This window comes from Mastigoproctus giganteus, chromosome 3 (assembly GCF_048544385.1).
Source record: "Mastigoproctus giganteus isolate SK-2022 chromosome 3, ASM4854438v1, whole genome shotgun sequence".
Classification (NCBI taxonomy): Eukaryota; Metazoa; Arthropoda; class Arachnida; order Uropygi; family Thelyphonidae; genus Mastigoproctus; species Mastigoproctus giganteus.
The window spans coordinates 141960074-141982727 of NC_143577.1; the positions used below are offsets into that span (position 1 = coordinate 141960074).

General features: G+C 37.5%; 1 protein-coding gene across 3 annotated transcripts in view; it reads right to left on the reverse strand.

Moving 5' to 3' along the window:
* Nucleotides 1-22654, reverse strand: part of LOC150088294 (colorectal mutant cancer protein) — a 498699-nt gene that overhangs the window by 212371 nt on the left and 263674 nt on the right. For all 3 annotated transcript variants that reach the window (XM_090369448.1, XM_090369449.1, XM_090369450.1), the window contains one exon: nucleotides 17296-17529. In XM_090369448.1, coding sequence (XP_090225574.1) covers nucleotides 17296-17529 — 234 coding nt within the window. The remainder of the gene's footprint in view (nucleotides 1-17295; nucleotides 17530-22654) is intronic.

Below are 22654 nucleotides of genomic sequence, written 5' to 3' on the forward strand. Positions count from 1 at the left end.
TAGCAAAGTTGAGCTGGAGAAAGTGAAGTTTTAATGAGAAGGAGACAAAGAGTTCCAAGTAACCAGTGGAATTGGGAGAATAATAGAGACAACAGAATGGATAAAGAGATTTTAAGCCAGAAAAGGTCAAAAAAGAGAAGATTCCAAATTACCAAGTCTCTGGCAGGCAATATCGCAGTGGGCATAGGCAAAAGTACCACCTTTGAAACAAAAGTCATCATACAGCAAATAATTAGGACAACTGAGATGGGCAATGATTGACACAACTGATAATGGGGTTTTAGGATTACAATTATGTTTTTATTGGCACATTAGAGTCTAAGGCTATTAGGTGCCAAGACATGGTTAGACATGTTTAAAAATAAATATATAAATTCTGGTAACCTTTAAAAAAAAAAGGTTACCATGTCACAAGTCAAAAATGGTAAAAGCAGTATATGTATTAAAAATATACACTGGTATTCAAAGAAAGTGCATCACCTAGGAATTTCATATTTCCAACTCTTTTTCACGATGGTATGTTACATTAATGACTAGCATCACAAATAGAAATATAAGCAAAAGATATTTATTAATAGTTAAGGCAAAGCTAAGTAATATTTGACAAGTGCTCTAAAAATATTCAAATATCAGCATTTGCAACCTTTATACAACAGTTTTGGTAAATGGCGCAATTACGGCTGAAATGTTATCAGAAGCCCTCAAATTTGCTTCAGTTCATAATTTTAAATGAAAAACAAGATGAAATGTTCACCAGGTGCAAACTAATATTTAACTGAACTACCTCTGGCCCTGATGACAGCAGCACACCGTCAAGGCATTGACAAGATCAATTTCTGATCTTGTCTGAAGATAATCAACTGGTTTCAAACACGAATTATGAAGTTCATGAAGGGTCTTTGGTTTCTTTCTGGCAACTGCAGATTCCACATGATGCCAAAGTTCTCTATAGGATTCAGGTCCAGCCGGGCTGTTTCCTGGCCAGCTAACAGTTGTAATGAATCATTCTTCCAAACATTTTTTCACCTGTAACAAATGTAAACACATTACTGTTGAATTTCTAATGCAGAAATGAAGCTAAAGTAACTACAGAAGTGCCTACTTACCTTTTCATCCGATGACAAGGAGCAGAGTCATCCTGAAAGATGCAGTTACTTGGCAAGTTGAAATGGTCTCTAATGGTTGGCAGCAATTTGCCTTCCAATATAGCCAGGTATCCATTGGCATTTACAGAACCTTTTATAAACTGCAGATGACCTACTCCGTAATACGAAATGCAACCCCATATCATTTGACTAGTAGGGAATTTCACTGTAGACACCATACAGTCTGGGTTGTTTTCTTTACCACGTCTATGGCAGATCATTTGTCTCCCATCAGAGGTTGAATTTCTTCTCATCTGAGAAAAACTGACTTCCACTGCTCGGGGGGTCCATTTGACATGCTCCTTACACCAAATCAATTTTTCACTTTTTGTGTGAGGAGGGGCTTCTTAGGATGACAGGCTACAAGTCCATTTTTGAAGGGGCATCTTCTGATTGTTATTGCACTTTCTACCACTCCTGTACGTTCTTCCCATTCTCTTTTCAGCTCAGACGAAGAAGCTTTATGGTTTTTAAGGCATAAGTGTTTCAAAACGCAGTCCTGTTTTGGCGTAGGGACTCGTTTGCATCCAGTTCCTTTTTTCCTATCAGCAGAACCAGTATTCTTGAGTTTGGAAAGAAATCTACTCACTGTTGACTGATTACAAAAGACTCTATAAGCAATATGACGGGAATAACATCGTTCCTCACGTAAAGCAACAATAGCACTCTTTCTTTGTGGTGTCAACTGCACATAACTAGACATCCTGACACAAGCAAGGAATGACTGCAACTCTTGCAGAGCGTGCTTATAGAGCTGAAAGTAGCAGCTGATGCAATATTACGTCATCACCTACATGTGTCAATCTTAGCTGATGCAATCTGCAAGAAATACTGCCATACACTTACGTTATTCAGACGACAATTACGTTTATATAAATTAATAAGATGTAAAAATTAAAAAGAGCTAACACATTGTCATTGTCGGATAAAATCTGACTGAGTGTATAAGGTTCAGTCAGATGGTTAAAATCAGTGAAACAAGTGTCGTTATAATCTGGACAGTCAATTAAAATGTGTCAAATAGATAAAACAGTGTCACAGGACTCACACATAGGAATGTCACTGGCCCTCAACAAAAACGACTGTGTCAAATGACGGTGTCCTATGTGGAGTCGAGCAAGAACAACTTCCTCTTTACGATCCCTGTGCAGGCTAGACTGCCATGGTTCAACTACAGGCTTTATCTGACATAATTTATTGGTAGCCTGTCTGTTCCATGAATCCTGCCATTGAGAGTGTATCTTGTGGCGTAATATTTGCCTGTAGTCTGTATAGGGGACTGACAGGCAATGATTACACTAGCCAACATGATTTTTACCTCCAAGAACTTAAATGCTGTTTTTAACCAATTTTTATGCATAGATTTCAAAAATCACCATGATAGTTTCATATCACGTCACAGTTATTAAATACAGATGGAGTTGCGTTTACTAAAATATGCCAATTTTGTATAATTTATCCAGTAATATATGACATACTGATTTATTATAACAGATATAAACTAATTCCCTTAATTTTAACAATCAATTCTGGCCTCGGTTTTCTTGTGATAAACATAATCAGAGTTCTACCTATGGTTCTCAAGTTCAAATGCTGATGCAACAGCTTACAATTTGAAGAGAGCACACTTAACATTTTTGGTGAGGATTTTTGTAGGCTGTGCCAAGGTTTTCAAAGTATTAACTGATCGTGACGTTCTCAGGGTTGTAAATCTATCCTCCAAACATAAACAGCCCCTTGAATTATATATATACTCCCTTTATTTTAACATTAAATGTTGGTACATCTTTTGATGTAGACATGATAGTGACTTTTTATAGTGATTTTCGGAATCAGTGCATTTTATTTCCTCCAGAATCACAAATTTTCATTGCGGAGGTATGACAAAAAATATTTTTTGTGGGCTAGTGTTATTAGTGGAAGTTGCTGATTTTGCCGCAGCATCAACCGAATCATTCCACCAAACCCACTGTGGCCAGGAATCCAGCAGAAGGAGATATCGAATTTATGCTCACGGACAGAGAGTGTATCTTCTTCTGGACCCGGGAAAGAACAGGATGACAACTGTATTTCAAAGTGAATAAAGGAATACGCTAAAGGAATTGAAAATACCATAAACCATTTGTATTGGCAAGTACTAAAAAAAAAAAAAAAAAAAGGAATTTTAAAAAATCTGGCATGGGGTATGTCAAGAATATGCCGGATTTATGAAGTTCTATTACATGAAAGTCTTTATTTGTAAAATGTGTACTTATATTTATTTTAAACGAACAATCTTAATGAAATCCCTGAGCTTGACGTTACTCAGCAAGTTTACAAACGTTGGGATTTGTGGTATTTCAAACCACAGCCAACCCAAACGTGTATACTACGGTATTCCCGCATTTGCCTTCGGTGGAAGTCTGGTGTTTCTACGTTTCGATCTCACTTCTATTTCAGGGGTAACATATTGCATCTAAGTTTCATCCCACAATTCTATCAGGAATCCACGGATAGACTGCAGTCTAAGGAATGGTTTGTCTGGACATCTTAAATGTATGTATGTAATATATTAGCCAAGGAAATAACCCCAGGGGCTCACATTTGGTGAGTATAAGCTTTGCACAAGCAGGGCCTTAAGCTGGATATCATCATTCTTCTCTTTCTTGGCGATCCCCCCTCTCTCTCCCTCCCCCCTACCTCTCAGGGTAACTCAGAAATCTTTTTTTGTCTGGTGCAGCATAAGCCTCAGGCTTCCTTGCATCATATGGCTAATAATAATAATACTAATGTGGTCCAAAGCTAACTATATTGCATGCAGCTCTACAGTCTATATTGTAGATTCAGGGAGAATCTGCTCTGATATAGTAGTTTCTGAAAAGACAGCAGATCCTACATATGATTCTGACTTCAAGCCAGCAATGAAAACTGGCAAGAAGTCAGAATGATTGGTTCTGTGTGCTGAATAGAGCTGTAGGTAGACAGATGATGGAATAGCAAACTTTACCCAGTTCTTAAAGGAAAAGTCCCATGATGGAATATGAGCATGCCAGGGTGGAAGAGTTTGCTTTAGTGATTGGGCAACCTTGTCTACCATGATGTTAAGCTCCCTTGGACACGAATACTGAAAGGACGATTGACAGTTTGACGTGTGTTGTAGAAATTTTTCCAACACGGATCAAAAATGGATGTCCACGTAAGATGGTCTGGCAGGGATTTCAATTTTCAAGCGTACTTTAGAGACAACTGCTTATGTTGAAGCGACAGTGGTAGTTTATTTGCTTTCACGTACAGGGTCTGGTTAGGAGACTCCTGATGCCCCAGTAGCAATATGGATAACCTGTAGGGTCCAGCTATCGAAGTACACTGCTTCTGGCTGATGCATATACCTGGGACTCGTAAGGAAGTTTAGATGGTACAAGTAAATGGTAGATTCATAGTAAGATACATCAGTCTGCATCCCAAGATGTAGAAAAGAGAAGAGTGGAGAATGTTCAAGCTTCTCAGGCACTTTGTACAGAGTTGACAGATGTGAGCTAGAGCTGCTGGAATGAGTACAGAGAAGGGCAACAAGATTAGTGAATGGAACAAAGGGGTGCTCTTACGAAGAAAGGCTTAAGTTTTGCAAATTAAAGTGTCTGGAGACTAGCGAGGTGATCTGATAGAGGTGTATAAAGCCTTGAATGGTTTAAGCATGCTCAATGCTGATGGGATTCTTCCTCTAGCTCAGAAAAATCACCTGAGAGGGCATAAATTCAAATTGAGGAAAGACAGATGTAGGATAGACGTGCGGAAATTTGCCTTTAGCCAGCGGGTGGTTGGTTGGTGGAACAGACTGCCATCCCTTGTGGTGGAGGTTGATAGCCTAAATAAGTTTAAGGCTCAGCTGGACAGGTATTTTGAACGAACAGAGAGGTGAAGTGGAAGTGGGTTTTTTTTTTTTTTTTGGCTGATGCTGCATAAGCTTGCTTTCTTGCATCAAATGCCTCTACTAATGCTAATGCTAATTTAAAACTTTAATTTTTATCAAATATGAGTCACAAGAATTTTGTGTCTATTGCTGCTGGGATGACATTATGGCCAAGCTTCAATTCAGTTTCAGGATGAAGATTATACTTACAGCAAAAATATATACAAATGGTCTTCTGCAGCAAGAACTTGAAACCATTAGCAAGTACCCAGGAATTAAGGCAATCAATGGCTTATGCTGCAGTTGTCTTTCAATAACCGTCATTTTGTATGACTGAGAGAACATGCTAAAGTCATCAACATAATGCTGTTTACCACTGGAGGAAGTTGTTCTGTGATGGCATTTACTTTTATGGTGAAAAGTGTGACACTAAATACTGATCCTTCTAGTACTCCCTCCTCTTGGCAAAATGGACAAGAGAGTGAGGATTCCAAATGGACTTGGAAAGACTGATTGGCTAAAAATTTTAATAAAAACAGGAAAGTGCCCTCTAAGGCTGATTTTATGCAAGTCTTAAGATGCCAAATCTCCAAGTTGTGTCATATGCTTTCTCCACGATTGTGATGTAATTATTCAAAATTTAATAATTATTGTAAATATAATTCATTCTACTGTATGAATGAAATGCAAATGATGTATATAGATACATATATTTTTACTTATTTATTATATTTATCCCTTTTTATTGTATTTGCTTTATTTATATATATATATATATATATATATACACAGTCAGTCCTCGTATAGCACGATAGTTGTGTTCCTAGAAACCCTAGTTCAATGCAAAATTGTGCAATGTAAACAGATCCTATGGGAAAAATAGGGTTACGTGCCGACCACCCAAGATTGTACATGCATTTGTAACCAAAACATTACCAAGCATAATAAATAATCGTAATAAAATACTTACATAATTTATTACGACTATTATGTAATAAAATATTGCTAATGCTTTTGCTTCTACCGTAAGAAAACTTGTTTTTTGTTTGATTTTATATACAAACAGATGACAGTCATTCCATCTCTTCCAATTCTTTGTGTCTTAATCTAATGGATTTTAATTACACTTTGAGTTGTTCCTGTTATGAAAGTTTTTATTTTCATTGCATTCTTTGTAATTCTCGGCATTGCCTCATTTAGGCCTGTAGCACGTGCAATATCACATGGTCTTTCATTTCGCTCAAAGTGTTTCACAATTTCATATTTTTTTCTCTATCGACAGAGGCGGACTGGCCATAAGCCTTACCAGGGAAACCACGGTGGGTCAGAGGCTGGTGTGATTTTGGCCATAAACGCTAGTATGAGGCCACTACAAATTTTCCTGGGTAAGAATTTTTGACCCAGTCCGCCTCTGTTTATCGATATTGCTTTTCTTTTTCTATCTGAATCTGTAGTGTCTTCACCAGGATGCTCCCTTTTCACACCTTTTAAGTATTTTACTCATTTTTAGGGAATAAAGCACAATTACAAAATGAGGAGGCATGCTTGATACACATAAACAAAGCTGCGTGCGTGTAGCAACTGAATAAACAACACCGTAAAGGCAGACACACATATGAACACCTCACTAGCTCACATTTTACTAAAGCACATTTCTGGGGGTTACTACCATAAAACAATAAAAACAATTTCCAGTTGGGTTCTTGCTAGTGGAATCTGTTATAAACTGGTAGTAAACTCGATCTAATTGCATTTGCGATAATACCGATAGCTGGAATTTTACGTTATTATAGTGAAATGTGTTTCCCCTTCACTGATATAAAAAACATGAATACATTTTCAGAATCTTCTCTTCATTCCTATTGTGTTGTGTTCAATTGGGGTTATTCCGCATCCGACTGCCATTTCTTGTAAACACAAAGGTGAATCGTGCATAAGCGAATTTGGTTCGTGTCATATAAGATATTGTTCCCCTATTTATAAATCGTGTATGATCGAATTCGTGTAGTGTAAACACGTATTTATATATGAGGACTGATTGTATATATATATATTTTTAATTTATAAACTAATCGTTGAGTAGTAATAAATTTTAGTGAATGAAATTAGCGCATGTGGACTTCAGTCCTGGTGGAGCTTTTTAGGGAAGTGCCTAACATGTCCATGTCCATATGCTTTCTCCATGTCAAAGAATAGAGACTCCAGACGTTCTCGTTTTAGGAGAGCTTCCCAGATAGATGTTTCCAGTCTAATTAAATAATCAAGAGTGGACTTTTTCAGAAGCTGCATTGCATGTTGGAGCGATCATTTTATTCTAAATACTTATATAAGACGAGCATTCATCATTCTCTCCAGGATTTTATACAAACAGCTAGTCAGAGTAATAGGTCGATAGTTGGTAGGATCCTTTCCTGGCTTTTCAAATACAAGAATAGTTGCCTTGTGCAGACGTCCAGAACTGCTCACCAATATTCTGTTATATAGAAAGAGTAAATAATCCAATGATTTTTGAGAAAGGTGCTTAATCATTTCATAATGGATGCTACCTCGTCCAACAATACTTGCCTTAGAGAGGAATAAATTCTTTTTAACTCCTGCACAGTGAACAGCCCGTTGTAGGGATAGAGGCCATTTGATGTGAAATTGAGTGCCTGTTATTTACTTTTCTGTTTCAAGACCAGAAATTCTGGGGAATAAGATGCTGCAGAAATGCTGGAAAATGTTTCCCCAAGAACACTAGCTATTGCAGTTGGTCCTGCTGTAGGGCATCCATTATATACAGTAAACCCTCGCTATTCGCGGGGGTTACGTTCCTGAGAAATGTCGCGAATACCGAAAACGCGAATACTGAGTTATGGCTCCCATAGTAATAAAGGGGTTCCGTTCCAAATTATGAAATATATAAGAAAAACTAGTCTAAAATTTTGCCTATGTATGTATTATATGTACCTTCATAATATGACTATGTACATAGACAGTACATAGTGAAATGCAAGCATAAGGTATCGAAATGAAAATAAGAAACAATTTAATATTAAATGTAATATTTATTAGAAATTTCAAACAAATCTTTCAAACAAATCTTTCAAATCAGCGCCTTTGCTAGCAAAAAAAAAAAACATCCCGCCAGTGCTATCACCAGTTTCGCTAAAGTGTTTATAAAGGAGTTTTGCCTTTTCACGAATGATGAGTGAACTTAACGGAATTTTATTTTGAATTCGGTCTTCTATCCACAGATTTAAAGCTTTTCCATTTTTTTAAATTTAACATCAAGAGTTACAGAGCAAATTTTTGAAGCAATTAGCGCGTTTCACGGACACTACGGCAGATATTTTCTTCCGATTTCTTGATTGATCGTACCGTTGACTCATTGATTTTATAATGTTTTGCCACTGAGGAGACACTTTCACCTTTAGAAATTTCGTCTAATAACTCAATTTTATTCGCTAGTGTCATCACCTTCTTTGATATTTTCACATTTCTCTTTTTATTCGTAGCCATATTTTTGTAGGGGTTAGAAAGAACTGGACCACAATAAAGTCACTTTCTTCCGTTAACGCACTCGAAAAAGTCTATTTTACACTGCAAAACGGTAGAGTTATCATTTTTGTAAGCATATCAATTTATAAATTGATAAATTTATTCAATTTATAAACATATAAATTAAAATCAAACGACGAAACCTTCCATGACTAACACATACTGAACAAGGATTAGCGAGAAACATCCACGCTCGCGATTTTTTCACCCCTCTCCCCCACCCACTGAGCGCTGTTTTGACCGGGAAAGATAATTTTAGCCACGCCCATGTTTTTTATGGCGGAAAATATTCACGGCGTTTTAAAATTCACATTTTTTAAGGTTTCATTTTATGTTAAATCGGCGATCGCGAATACGCAAAACCACGAATACAGATACCGCGAATAGCGGGGGTTTACTGTACTAGGATTGATGAAGGCTGAGAGTATTTTTTCCATTCATTTTCCAAATTTTATCACAGACCACCTTAATACAAGTGCATTGGTTAACTGATGATATAAAATAGATCCACGATTCCTTTTGACTCTGATGGCCAATGTAGCGTGCTTTGGCTCATGCACATTTAAAAGCTATTAGATTGGCCATGGAAGGATATCGCTGGAATATCCCCCCCCCTCAAGCTTTGTTTTGAGCCTTTTTTGCTGCTGCGCATTCTGCATTTCACCATGGTTTGGGAAAAGGTGGCTGGAAGATGTTTTCGGTACGGCAGATGTAGTTACATGAACAATAGTTTTTGTGATGTACTTCACTCCATCATTGATAACATCACTACAGTCCTGACTGACTGTAGTGATGTTAAATTCTGATCTGCCAAATGTTGGAAGGCATTCCAATCAGCCTGATCAATTTTCCACTGTAGTAATCTAAAAGAATACATGCTCTTCCCCTAATTGCTTTGGTTATCACAGGGAAGTGATCACTTCCATACCACTTCCCAATTAAGTGAAGAGAGGAGAGAAGGAGAGAAGATAGAAAGATCAATGACAGAAAATATCTAGGTATGCATATGGAAGAAAGTGTTAGTTTCCACATTTAGAAGAGAGGGGTTATTGTCCGTGAACATGTTCTCTACAACACATCCCCTTCCATTAATGTCAGCAGTAGCCCACGGGAATGACCACCGCATATCCCGGAGCAATATGGCCTTAGTTGCTAATGCTCTTAAAAACCAAACAATAACATAACTAGCCCACAGTCTGTTAAGTCCATTGAAATCCCAGAGAATTCCGACAGGGGAAGGCAGCTGCACAATGAGATCATCAAGGTCTCCCTGGGAGATGCCATCCCCAGTTGGTAAATAAATCAAAGACTGTTAATAAAAAACCCAAATGTAAGGCGAACTGCTACCACTTCTAAGTTAGCGGAAAACGGTACAGGTTGGAAAAGGGTCTGGTTGCCCACAATGATAATGACTCCTTCATGGACAGGTCCATCCCAAGTTCTATTAGCATTAGCATTACTAGAGGCATACGATGCAAGAAAGCAAGTTTATGAAGCATCAGCCAAAATAAACAAAAAAAAAAAAAAAAAAAAAAACACTCCCGTTTCACCCCTCCATTCGTTCCAAATGCCTGTCCAGCTCAGCTGTTGATAGCATAAATTTATTTATGCTATCAACGTACACAACAAAAGATGGAAGTCTGTTCCACCAATCAATTACCCAATGGCTAAAGGCAAATTTCCACACATCTAGTCTACAACTGTCTTTCCTCAATTTGAATCTGTGCCCCCTCAGGTTCTTAATCAGAGCAAGAATCCCATCAGCATTCAGCTTGCTCAATCCGTTCAAGGCCTTACACACCTCAATCAGATCACCCCGCAGGTGCCTATTCTCCAGGCACTGCAATTTGCAGAACTTAAGCATTTCTTGGTAAGAGCACCCCTTTGTTCCCCTCACCAATCTTGTTGCCCTTCTTTGTACTCATTGTAGGAACTCTACATCCTTCCTAAAATGAGACCTCCAGCCCTGTACACACAGTACTCTAGGTGTGGCCTGATCCGTGTATAAAGGGATAATCACCTCCCTGTCCCTGCTAGCAAAAATTCCTGCCCTGGCAGCCCCTCTACACTGCTCAGCAAACTTCAGCCTATCGTGTCTAGGCAGAATTGCAGACACTTTCATATTCAACCCTAACTAGCTACTTTGTTTTCAACATTGACCTGTACTTGTTGAACAAATCTGCCAATCTCTTACTCGTAATGTCATTAGTCGAATCATGTACAACAATATCACCTTTTGTGCCCTTTAAAGATGACATCTGCTCTACATCATCAACTTTTGCCCAAGGCAGACATACCCTGGTCCTGTTCTACCTATCCTTCTTGCACAGTCTTCATACATATTCCTATGTATGACAGTAGAATTATGAAAGTGTTTTCATTTGGCTTGATATGCCAAAGAGAAATGTACCATCTGTCACAGTTGGTACATTTCTCTTTGGTTATTGCTACCCATATGCAGTACTTTGCATTTGTCAATGTTAAACTTCAGTTGCCCAACTTATATAGATCCAGTTAGACCAGCATACTTTCTTTACTGTTGTTAACAACCCTGCCAACCTTTGTATCATCTGCACACTTGGACACCTAATATACCTTCATCAATATCATTGATAAATATACAAAACAACAATGGGCCCAACACCGAACCCTGGGGAACTCCACTAATAACATTTTTCCACAAGAGCAGTGTCCATTGATTGCCACTCTCTGTCTTCTTTCACTCAACCATCCCTTTATCCATTGTAGCAACTTTACCATAATGCCATACCCTTCCAAGTTGTACAGCAGTCTTCCATGTGCAACAGTATCAAAAGCTTTCCTGAAATCCAAGTATATGATATCAAAATTATTTTTGGCATTTAGTTCCTTTGTGACCACATCATAGTATCCAATCAAATTGGTCAGACAAGACCTCTTTAACAAACTTATGCTGTGTCTCAACTATTACTGCAGATGATCCTGCAATGCTTCTTTAACCAGTGATTCCATTATTTTCCTTGGAACACGAGTTAAACTAACAGGTCTATATTTACCTTTTTTACCTTTTGAACCCCCTTTGTGAATTGGTGATACATTTGAGCATTTCCAGTCCATGGGGACCTCCTCTGAGTCCAAGGAAGCACTCATAATTATGGCTAAGGGTTTGCTTACTTCCTTTGCTGCCTCCTTTACAACTGGATAGATCACGTCCACCCCAGGTGCCTTCCTTAAGTTTAACTTCGACAATTTCTCCTCCATTTTGCTCTCAGTTATTACAAAATCACTTAGCTCCCTGTTAGAGTTTGATAAACTTCTGGCACTCCCCTTAATGAATAACTCCACAAGTGTGAATGTAGATGCAAAATACTCATTCAGTTTATCAGCTAACTGAGCATGATCATCGATAGTCAACACATCTATGTTAAGTGGTCCAATCTGATTCATCCCTTTCCTTCTAGAATTTACATAAGTAAAGAACTCTTTTCTGGTTTTCTTTGCATCCTTTGCAAGGATTTCTCGTAATCTGCCTTCGCTTGCCTAACCTAATTTGTAACTTCATTACAGACTAGTTTATATCTGCCATAGGTTTCTGTGTCACCTGATACTTTATATGCATCCATACATTTTTCTTCTCTGCCACAAGCCTCATTAGTTCAACTGACATCCATTTAGGCCTAAACCTTAAACAGTATTTCTTAGTTAGAATGAAAAGCCTAGTAGCCTACAAAATTAAGTCCTTAAGGTTTCCCATTTAGAATTCAACGTTGCTAACATCATCAGTTGATTCCACTGTACAGAATTTAAAAACTGTCTGAGAACCCTGTAGTCACCTTTACGAAAGCAAAAAACCCTTCCCTTTAGCCTTGATGGTAGTTACATCATTAAATAATTCCCACATCAATACATTGTGATCACTATCGCCCAATGGTTCCTTTATCTGCAGATTCTTAATGAATGAAAAATCACTGCTGATAATCAGATCAAGAGTATTACTCCCTCTGGTTGCCTCTCAAACATGTTGCTGTAGAAAACAGTCATCCAATAAATCCACAAAAGTCTTGCTAGTGTGCGAGTGACCAATCCACATGTTCCAGTCAATATCTGGAAAGTTAAAATCCTCCATTATAAGACATTCTGATTTACTGGCCCACTCTATTTCTCTGCAGAACTGCTCATTATACTCATCATATTCAATAGGGCTATAGCACACACCTACTCACATTTTTCCTTTCCCAGTGCTTATATCACACCAAATAGACTCAACTTTTCATTGTCCACCAATATCAACTGGATGCACTTCCTTAGATTTCATGTGTTTCTTAACAACATAACCTCTCCTCCCTCCCTTCCTATCTATCCTTTCTGTACTCCCCAAATTCCAATTCTGCACTGCTTATGTCTGTGTGACACCACATTTCTGATATCCCAATAATACCTACCTTTGATATCTTCACTAGCACTTTTCTTCTCTGCCACAAGCCTCATTAGTTCATCTGACATCCATTTAGGCCTAAACCTTAAACAGTATTTCTTAGTTAGAACGAAAAGCCTAGTAGCCTACAAAATTAATTCCCAACAATATCTGCCTTTGATGTCTTCACTAGCACTTCAAGCTCATCAAATTTATTAACTATACTCTGGGCATTGGTGTACAAGTATACATGCACCTGTTTCTACTCTTAGTTACCCTAACACAGCCCATGTATTTATTTGTTCTACTTTGACTCCCAGCAGTCCTGAAAATCTCCACTGCCTTGCTTTCCAGGCTTGCTGCTCATTCTAATAGAAGAAGTACAAGAATCACTTTTGCCTATGCCTGCAGCTACTGCTAACCTTTTAGTCTCTGTATATCCCCCCCAAGCTAGCAGTTTTCCAACTCACCTAACACTGCCTCGATAGCATCAGCAAATATTCTTGCAACCTTTCTATTTAAGTGTACCCTATTCCTGTAGAAGCAATCTCACCTGTCAGCAGGCACAGACCAGACTGAAAAAATTCTACCCCTTGAGCTTTGCGCAATCTCTCCAGGGCTGAATTGATCGACAAGGCTCTCATCATATACTCCCTGCTATTGTGTCTGGGCAGAATTGCAGACGCTTTCACATTCAATCCTAACTCGCTACTTTTTTTCAACATTAACCTATACTTGTTGAGTAAATCTACAGATCTCTTAATGTCATTAGTTCCAACATGTACAACAATATCACCTTTTGTGCCCTTAAAAGATGATATCTGCTCTACAATGTCATCAACCTTTTCCCATGGCAGACATACCCTGGTCCTGTTTTACCTATCCTTCTTGCATAGTCTTCATACATATTCTTATGTATGACAGCAGTAGTATGAAAGGGTTTTAATTTGGCTTGATATGTTTCTTGCAAGCAAAAGCACAATGCTTCATGCTTACTTTGTGTAGGAGGACCTTGATGTCATCAGTATTTTGCTGGAATCCACGGCAATTCCATTGTAGAAATTTATCCATTATTTTGGCTTGTTGGGTCCATCAGGGGCTTTCGAGGTGCTGAAGGGTTACTTTGTAAGTCTTGGATTTATCTTTATTGGGGAAGTATGGACACTGTCTGATGTCCATTTCCTCCTCTACAAAGAGTTCCAAGACTGTTTCATCATGTATTTCTTTTGGCAATTTCTTTTATTACTGGTGGAGCATTAGGAGCTACAGATATAGGAGTGACAACTGACTGATTCTTCTGTGTGGGTTTTAATGAACTTAGCAGGCAGTGTGCGATGGGAGTGAATGACTCTTTTGGTGGTATTATCATTTCAGTCTGAGTTCTGATGGAACATCTCCCTGCTACCTTCTGTGCATAGGTTGGTTTATTTGCATTCATAAATTTCACCACATTTCTTGCCTCTTGATATGATATACTCAGCTCTGCTTTGAGTCTTTGAATTTCTTTTTCCTCCTTCCACCTCTGGAATGCTTGTGAGTAAGCAGGGTATTCTCCTTGGCAGTTAATGTAGCTGAACATGATGAAGTTTTGTAATCCTTTTCAGCACATCAAGTGCATCCAATGTCTCCACAACAGGCCATTTGTGGGTGTCCATATTTCTGGCACTTAGAGCCCCTTAGAGGAATTGAGACATATGGATGCACTAGACAGTTAACATAGCTAGCTTTGATTTTATTAGACGTTGGTGAATTGAATGCTAGGATGATGTTTCTTGTGGGAACAAGTTTCCCATTCCTACGCATGAATATTCGTTTCACAGCTGTCACTCTTTGGGGGTTTCAATTCAGAACAGATTTCCTCTTCAGACAGCTATGAGATCCCATTCAGCGATGACACCATGGGATGAGTTAAGTGTCTTATGTGAGTTAACTGTGATAGGCATTCCCCCATAGATGTGGCTTGGAGGAGCTGTTCTGAACGTCTGTCACTTCTGGTCTCTACAAGGATGTCTCTTGACTGAAGCCTTTTTTACTGATCTAGAAGAGCCTGTCAACCCTTCTGGATAAAGAAGGATGATATTTTCCCTAAAGGTTTCTCGCTTGTAGAGTGCATTATAAGGTAACAGGGTGTTGAGCCTGATATGGTTTCAGTTTTCTGTCTTTTTTTTGCTGAAGTGATATCAGCAGGGTCAACTTCTAATTTTTCAGATAGGGATCATGTTGGGGACACAGAAGAAAGAACTTTTTGAGGAATCAGAGTTTTTTAAGTTGTTCAGTGCCCAAGCTCCCCACCCACCAAAGAGCTGAAATGGATGCCCACTACCCAACAAACAATAAATATGCTTGGGAGTGAAATGCCAGGGCTACCCAGACACTATACCTATACCTGTCCCTTGGACCATGAGGGTAGGGGCATGGCATTGATATGGTTGACCCTTGAAGGTGAATCCACTGGCTGACTGATCATGGTTGAGCCATCCAGGATCATCCACTTTGTCGAAACAGGGGCCAAAGTGGAGTGTTGAAGCTGGGGGCCCCCTCAACCACCAGGATCCCCCTTTCTAAATTTCTATGGGCTGCAGTGCATGGTAAAAACATGCTGGATTCCTATGGTGTTGGCCTGGAACCTAGGCTGTGGGCATTGGATCCCAGTGATGCTATTCTGGAAACACAGCAGCATCACTGGGAGGTCCCCTCACAAAGTATAGGTGCTCACATTGAGGGGTGATAATAGGGATTCTGTCAGGAATAGTATGTAGGGATTTGGCAGACTGTAAGTGGAAATGGACATAACGAGATTGGAACTGAGACCACATATATTTGTGTAACGAACAAGGAGGTTGGAAGTTTTAGTTCTTTTCTGACTATTCATGACACATTCAGTAGTAACAAAAGGTAAGATGGGTTGGATGACGTAATGAAGTTTTTGGATATGACACACACACACACACCTGGCAAGGATATACCCAGTTCCTTGACATAACGTGGCCCTGAAAGGCAAGATCTGATTGAGGTGTTTAAGGCTCTGAATGAATTGAGTAAGTTTAATGCCAATAGAATTCTTCCTCTTGCTCAGACTACACACCTGGGGGGGGGCATAAATTCAAACTGAGGAAGGGTAGTTTTAATAAATTCAAGGACTAGACAAACTGTTAGCGGGGGTGGAATGGTGATATGGATAGGAAGTATTGAAATCCTTTAATTAACAATGAATATTGGCAATGTTCAAGCAGAATTAAAAAAAAAAGTTTTCCAAAATTGAAAAAAAAAAAAAAGAATATGGGCACCTATTAAATACCTCACTGCCATTTTTTGCTACAAAGGGAGGAGGGGGGGGGGGCACTGCCAGGTTAAGTTAGCTACTGAAATTTGGCACAATTCCAGACAAGTAAAACTGCATTGTTAAATGATTTTCATAGGCAAAAACATTCTTGTGTATTTTTTTTAATTCATAGGTATGATTTAACTCATATGTGTCTACTGTATCATATATTGCAAAATCTTAATATTAAAACATTGTTAAATAATGTTAGGAGTATTTGACACAAATCTTATGGTTACTGAGTCATCGTGCATTTTTGGGAGTAAACATTTTATTTTTTTGAACAGATCTCCCATTATTCCATCATATCTGTGGGAAAAGCTCACAATTCATGAATTATCAATTTATGAACTGCTTTTCAGGAAGGAATTGTCTTCATTAATTAGAATGTTACTGTACTGTGGGTTTAATATTCATTTAACTTTTTTTTATATTTGCAATCAAAAGATTGTCACCCAATACACCATATGGCTGCGTGGTTAGCTTTGATATACTGTTCACTGTTTGGCACAACATTTTTTTTTTTTTTTTTTTTTTTTTTTTTGACAGATATAACATATCTTTTCATTTGTTACTATAGAGGTTATAATATAGAGGTTTGTTATCTGTTACTACAGGCTACAGTAGATTCATAAAGATTTATTTTTTTAGTTTTAATAAATAAGAGATTTACCTTCTTGATGATGTTATTTGATTAAAAATGATGTTAATAATTTTAATTTAGTCATTTAATTTAATTAACTTGTGAATAACAGAGATTACTAAAGTAAGCATAAGCCCAAGCACTGTTATCAGAGAACAATGCTTCCTAAGCCAACAAGACAGAAAAACAATGCAGAGCAGCATTTATTATCATATTATATCAGCACCTGCATTGAAACATAACTACATTTATTTATTTAATTTCATAAATTTATGTGAGAAGAAAAACAGAAAGAGAAAACGGAATTATTTGATGTGGAGATTTATATTATGAGAAATTTTAAACATATTTCATAAAACTTACTCCTAAACTAGAAATTTCTGATCCTAAAATATGCCTGTCACCGCTCTCTACTTTCTTCAGCCTCACCCTTTCAGCCATTTTAGCTATTGGCACATCTTCTCTTGAAGTTGGTGTTCGTTCACCAGTAGTTGGATTAATATGAGGACTTTTGCTTCGTGTAGGTGAGCTTCCTGTTTGCGAACCTTGAGAACTCTGTGACTGAAGACTGGTTAATTTTGTTTGAATTTCACGTATCTAAAGAATAAAAAAAAAAGTGAAGCATTCGCATAATCAGAAATGAAATTAAATTTGTAATTTCCTATTCACTAAAAGATTACTGTGGTTTAGTCTTCAAAAACACATACACACATTCTCTCTCTCTCTGTCTCTAATGCAATGGGACACTGAAATATAGGGACTATATTGTTACAAAAAAGCCAAATCAGTGATAGCTTGATGCCAGTTTATATATATATATATATATATAAGGTCTGTTCAAAAAAAAAGTATCCAGATTATGCTCATTATTCAAAGTTGAGACAACAGCAAGCACAACAACAAAGCATAATGTGCTTAGACATGTCTCATCCATACCTCAGTAAGCTGTTCACTCACTTAAGAGTCTGTCTGTAATTGTCAGCTGATAACAAAGATGTGTTTTCACATCCTGTATTTCAAAATGTCAGAGTGTGCTGAACAACTTTTGCATTTTAAATTTTGTTTTAAAGTTGGAAAAACTGAAGGTGAAATGATTTTCTTAAAACAATACACAAGTGCTCTGAAATAGGCCTTACATAACTTTTTGACTGTCACCGTTGTTCCTGAGAGGGTAGGTTGCCTGCTGAGAGTAATCCTGGATGGCTTACAGCTTCAATAAATGATGAAATTCTCAAATATGAACCTCTGGTGAAATTGCTTGTGAAATCTGTATCTGCTGAAGGAATCTGCATCTCTGCCAGATTATGGTATTCCATTTTAATGAAGACATTGACTTTAAGGTGCATTTTTGCAAATTCTGTGCTGTGGCTGTTAACAGAGGAACAACACAAACTAAGTAGAGTTGCTTCCAAGGTGTTTTAAGATAGAACTAATGATGAGATATTTCTAAAATGTATCATAACTGAAGATGAATTGTGGGTTTACATGTATGATCCTGAAACAAAACAGCAACATGCCAGTTCACCACTCTTCTCCAAGACCCGGAGTGTGGCACTTGCACAGCAAAACAAAGGTCATGTTGGTGGCATTTTTTGACTGAGGGTGTTGTCCATCATTAATAAGCTCAGAGGGTAAAGTTCTAGGGTAAAGTTCTGAGATGCCTTTGTGATGCAATTTCAAAAAAAAAAAAAAAAAAAAGACCAGAAATGAACAACTCCAAAGACTGGTTGCTTCTTCACAATAATGTGCCATTGCATTCATTACTACTTGAATAGTTTCTCTTTGGCAAACACTGAATTGCTCACCAACTGAATTGTTGAGGAATAATTTTAAAAAAATAATAAATTAACAAAAGATCACACACATTTTTACAGTGCATACAAGTTTCACATTAGGTACAATTATTAAACGTAGTTTAGTTTGGATAGCCACCAATCTACACTTCTGCCTGAAATTTTTTTGGGATATTAATTTTTAAGATAAATATATTTGAATCTAGTGCATCTTTTTCAGATCCATATAATTTTCAAAAAGTATATGATAAATGTAAGAATGGTGAAAGAGGAACACAGCTTTAAGCCTTGTCCTTGTTAAAGAAAAGTAATATAAACTACTCTTGTCTTGTCAATAAATTTTTAAATGAGAAAAGAAAATATAATTTTCCTATTTTCTGCAAAATGGTGTTTTTGGATGATGTACAATCTTTATTAACATTATTTGTTTTAATTATTTTGGGTGAAAACTGTATATCTTTCAGCAGAAGAAAAGCTATTCCATTTTCTTTCTGTTCAAATATTTTCAAAAAAATCTGTAGTATCAAATAAATCTTTTTTCAATAGGACATCTAGTACAAAATTCTTAATTTTAAAATCTTGTAAGTTTTGAAAAGGCCCAAAATTCAGAAATTACAGATTCCACACATTTAGCATTGTTTACAGATAGTATTACCTTTATTTTTTTTTTATGTATACTTTCTTTCTGCTTACAGTGCAAGTAACCAGTAAATAATGGAGACAAAAAGTGGAGCCTTACACAGGTTTGAGTCAAGGCTCTACCAAACAGTAGTATTTTTTTTTACCTCTAATACCTCTCCAACACGAGAGGTATTAGAACCTATAGTAATTAGTACCGTGTTTGGGTTGGAGGTTGAGAAGACAAAAGAAGATATTTGTTGACATTAGACTTGAACTTCTGTAGACTGTAATTTTCAGGAAATATGTATGAAGGAAGGTTGTTCCAGAAAATGGCAGATGAATGAATGAGGAAGGTGAAAAGTTGGTTCTGTGAGTTTGAAGTTGGTCAGTAAATAGACGTTGGCGGCACAAGTTGAGACTGTTTTTGAGAGAGAGAGAGAGAGAGAGAGAGAATTATAGAAGTTAATTCAGAAGAACAGTGCCCATGGAAGTATCTGTAAAAAAGGCATGCAGCAGAAACAGTACTTCTATGAGACAGCAAGTAGAGAGACTCTGTTAGAGAGGAGTCATTAATTAACCTAACTGCTCTCTTCTGAATGGAATCTAGAAGCCTGAGAGAGGTTTTGGGGGCACCACCCCAGATGTACGAAAAATATTTCATGTTAGGGCGGATTTGCGATTTGTATAGAGTGACCAGCTGTTTGGAAAAAAAGTAACACCAAGAGCGAAAGATAAAACTAAGTTTTTTAGATGCAGAGGAAGCAATATTTGTAATGTGCTTCTGCCAAGAGAGATTAGAAGTCAGGGTAATCCCTAAAAGAGACATGCCTAGAAACTTGCCTAGAAATCGGAATGTCACTAAAGATAAGCATAGGAGCAGAATAATCCTTTTTGCAAGATACAAGACAAGACTGAGTTTTAGGATTGAAATCAACTAAATTGTCTTTGCCCCACTGGAGATTAGCATTTAAGGAATTGGTAACGGATATTCGAGAAGTTGAAGATGATTGAGCAGGGAAAGGTTTTTCAAAATGGAAAGTGGAATGCAATGTGCTATCATCAGCAGAACTATGGATAGGATTTCCAGTCAATGGAAGAAGGTCATTAATATACAAGAGAAAAAGAGTGGGGGAAAGAACTGAACCTTGGGGGACGCCAGCATTAGTGGAGAAGTTAGAAGACAGAGAGCCATCTACCATCACCCTCAGTGAGCGATTATTATTATTTTATTATTATTATTATTATTATTAGCTACATGGTGCAAGGAAGCCTGAGGCTTATGCTGCACCAGCCAAAAAAAAAAAAAAAAAATTCTCCTAGTTACTCTGTGTGTGTGTGTGTGTGTGTGTGTGTGTGTGTGTGTGTGTGTGTGTGTGTGAGAGAGAGAGAGAGAGAGAGAGAGAGAGAGAGAGAGAGAGAGAGAGAGAGAGAGAGAGTCAAAAGTAGAAGGAATTCACCAAGAAAGAAAAGAATGACGATATCCAGCTCAGGATCCTGGGTGTGCCAGGCCCATACTCTCCAGATGTGAACACCTGGGGTTAAATTAGAGAGAAAACTGGATAACCAATTATAAAAAACAGTTGGCAAACCATAAGATGGAAGCTTGTTTAGAAGACCTTTATGCCAAACATGATCAAAAGCCTTTGAGATGTCAAGAGCAACTGCTTGTGTTTCAACGAACTTTTCAATTGAATTTGTCCATAAATGGGTAACATAAACCAGAATATCACCAGTGGATCGACACTGATGGAATCCATACTGGCGATCGTTGATCAGATGGAAGGTTTCTAGGTAGTTTAAGAGTTGGTGGTTAATTGATTTCTCCATTACTTTAGAAAGAGTAGAAGTAATTGCAATGGGATGATAACTGGATGAGAGGGATTTGTCACCCTTTTTAGGAACTGGCTGGATATGAGCAAATTTCCAAGGAGAAGAAAAAACACCTTTGGAATAAGAAAGTGAAAAAGAAAAAGGGCGGCAAAGAACAGGAGTGAGTTCAGGAGTACAGGTTTTGAGAACAAGTGGAGAAATACTATCAGAACCTGGACCTTTTTTAGCATCAAGATTCATCAAAATCCTTCTGACGTCCTTTTGATTGAAGACCATAGGATGCATTTAATGGAGTGTGTTGGGAATGGTGGGAGGTGTTTTACCAAATTCATTAATACATGAGTTGAAAGAAAAATGGGATGCTAGCAGGTCAGCTTTATCCTTGGCCGAAGTGACAACAGAACCATCTGGTTTTGACAGAGGTGGGAGCAGAGATGGGCAAAAATTGCGGCAAATTATTAAATTGCGGCAGAGATGGGCAAAAAGTCAAATTATTAAAAAATAATAATAAGAAAAGAAAAGATGGCTGCTATTCCTCTATCAATAACAAACACCACATTTTGCCAACAAACAACAGGGCATCTGATTACATGCCCCATTGCCTTTCATCCATTAGAAGCAGCCAGGCAATTAGATCTGGATGCTTCTAATGGATGGAGTGGGAGGGGGGGGGATCTTTAAATAGGTTACAGACTTTCAGGGAAACACCAATGCTGCTCCTCCAAAAGGTCTATAAGCTATTTAAAAACTTATGGCTGTGCCGTTTTGCTAGTTAGTCACAGTCCAACTAACAAGTAGTTAAGGGGGCTGCAGTTCCATCGTTATAATCTACAAAAGTTGTATTGTTTGAATTATTATTGAATTGAATTGTGTGTACTTAATAGATTAATTTAAATATTTCTTTCAGTTATGGTTAACACAAGGTGGGATTCTTTTATTGTGTTTATTGCTTAAATCTTTGTGATGATAATGATTACACATACCCCAAAGAAGTTCTGCTCAATAAAACTATCCCCTCACTCTGCTTGCTGACATTTCGATTAACTATATAATGGTAAAGCCATTAGTTTGTTGGTTTGTTTGCTGGTCTGTCAGCAAGCAGAGTGATGCCAAAAATTAACTAAGGTTAGTTAATCTTCCCCTAAAACATTATGTTAAGATGTTGAAATTTATTCCTTCAAATTAAGGAATAAATTTAAAAATTTGGTTGTTTTCCCCCACAGACATGACATCCCAAGTGGAGGTTCTTTTAGAAATAAAATTTATATCTCCTATCCCAACAATTTTAAATCTTGAGGGGAAAATCCAATCAATACTATCATAAACAGTTGTGTCAAAGGCAATGTCAAAAATGTGACCATTGAATGTCACTCTTTTTTTTTTTTTCCCTTTTACTTTCATTCAATTTTGACATTTGCTGTTTTCCGAAACACACCTTCTGGATCATAATGATAAAACAGGCGTGAACATTTGATTTG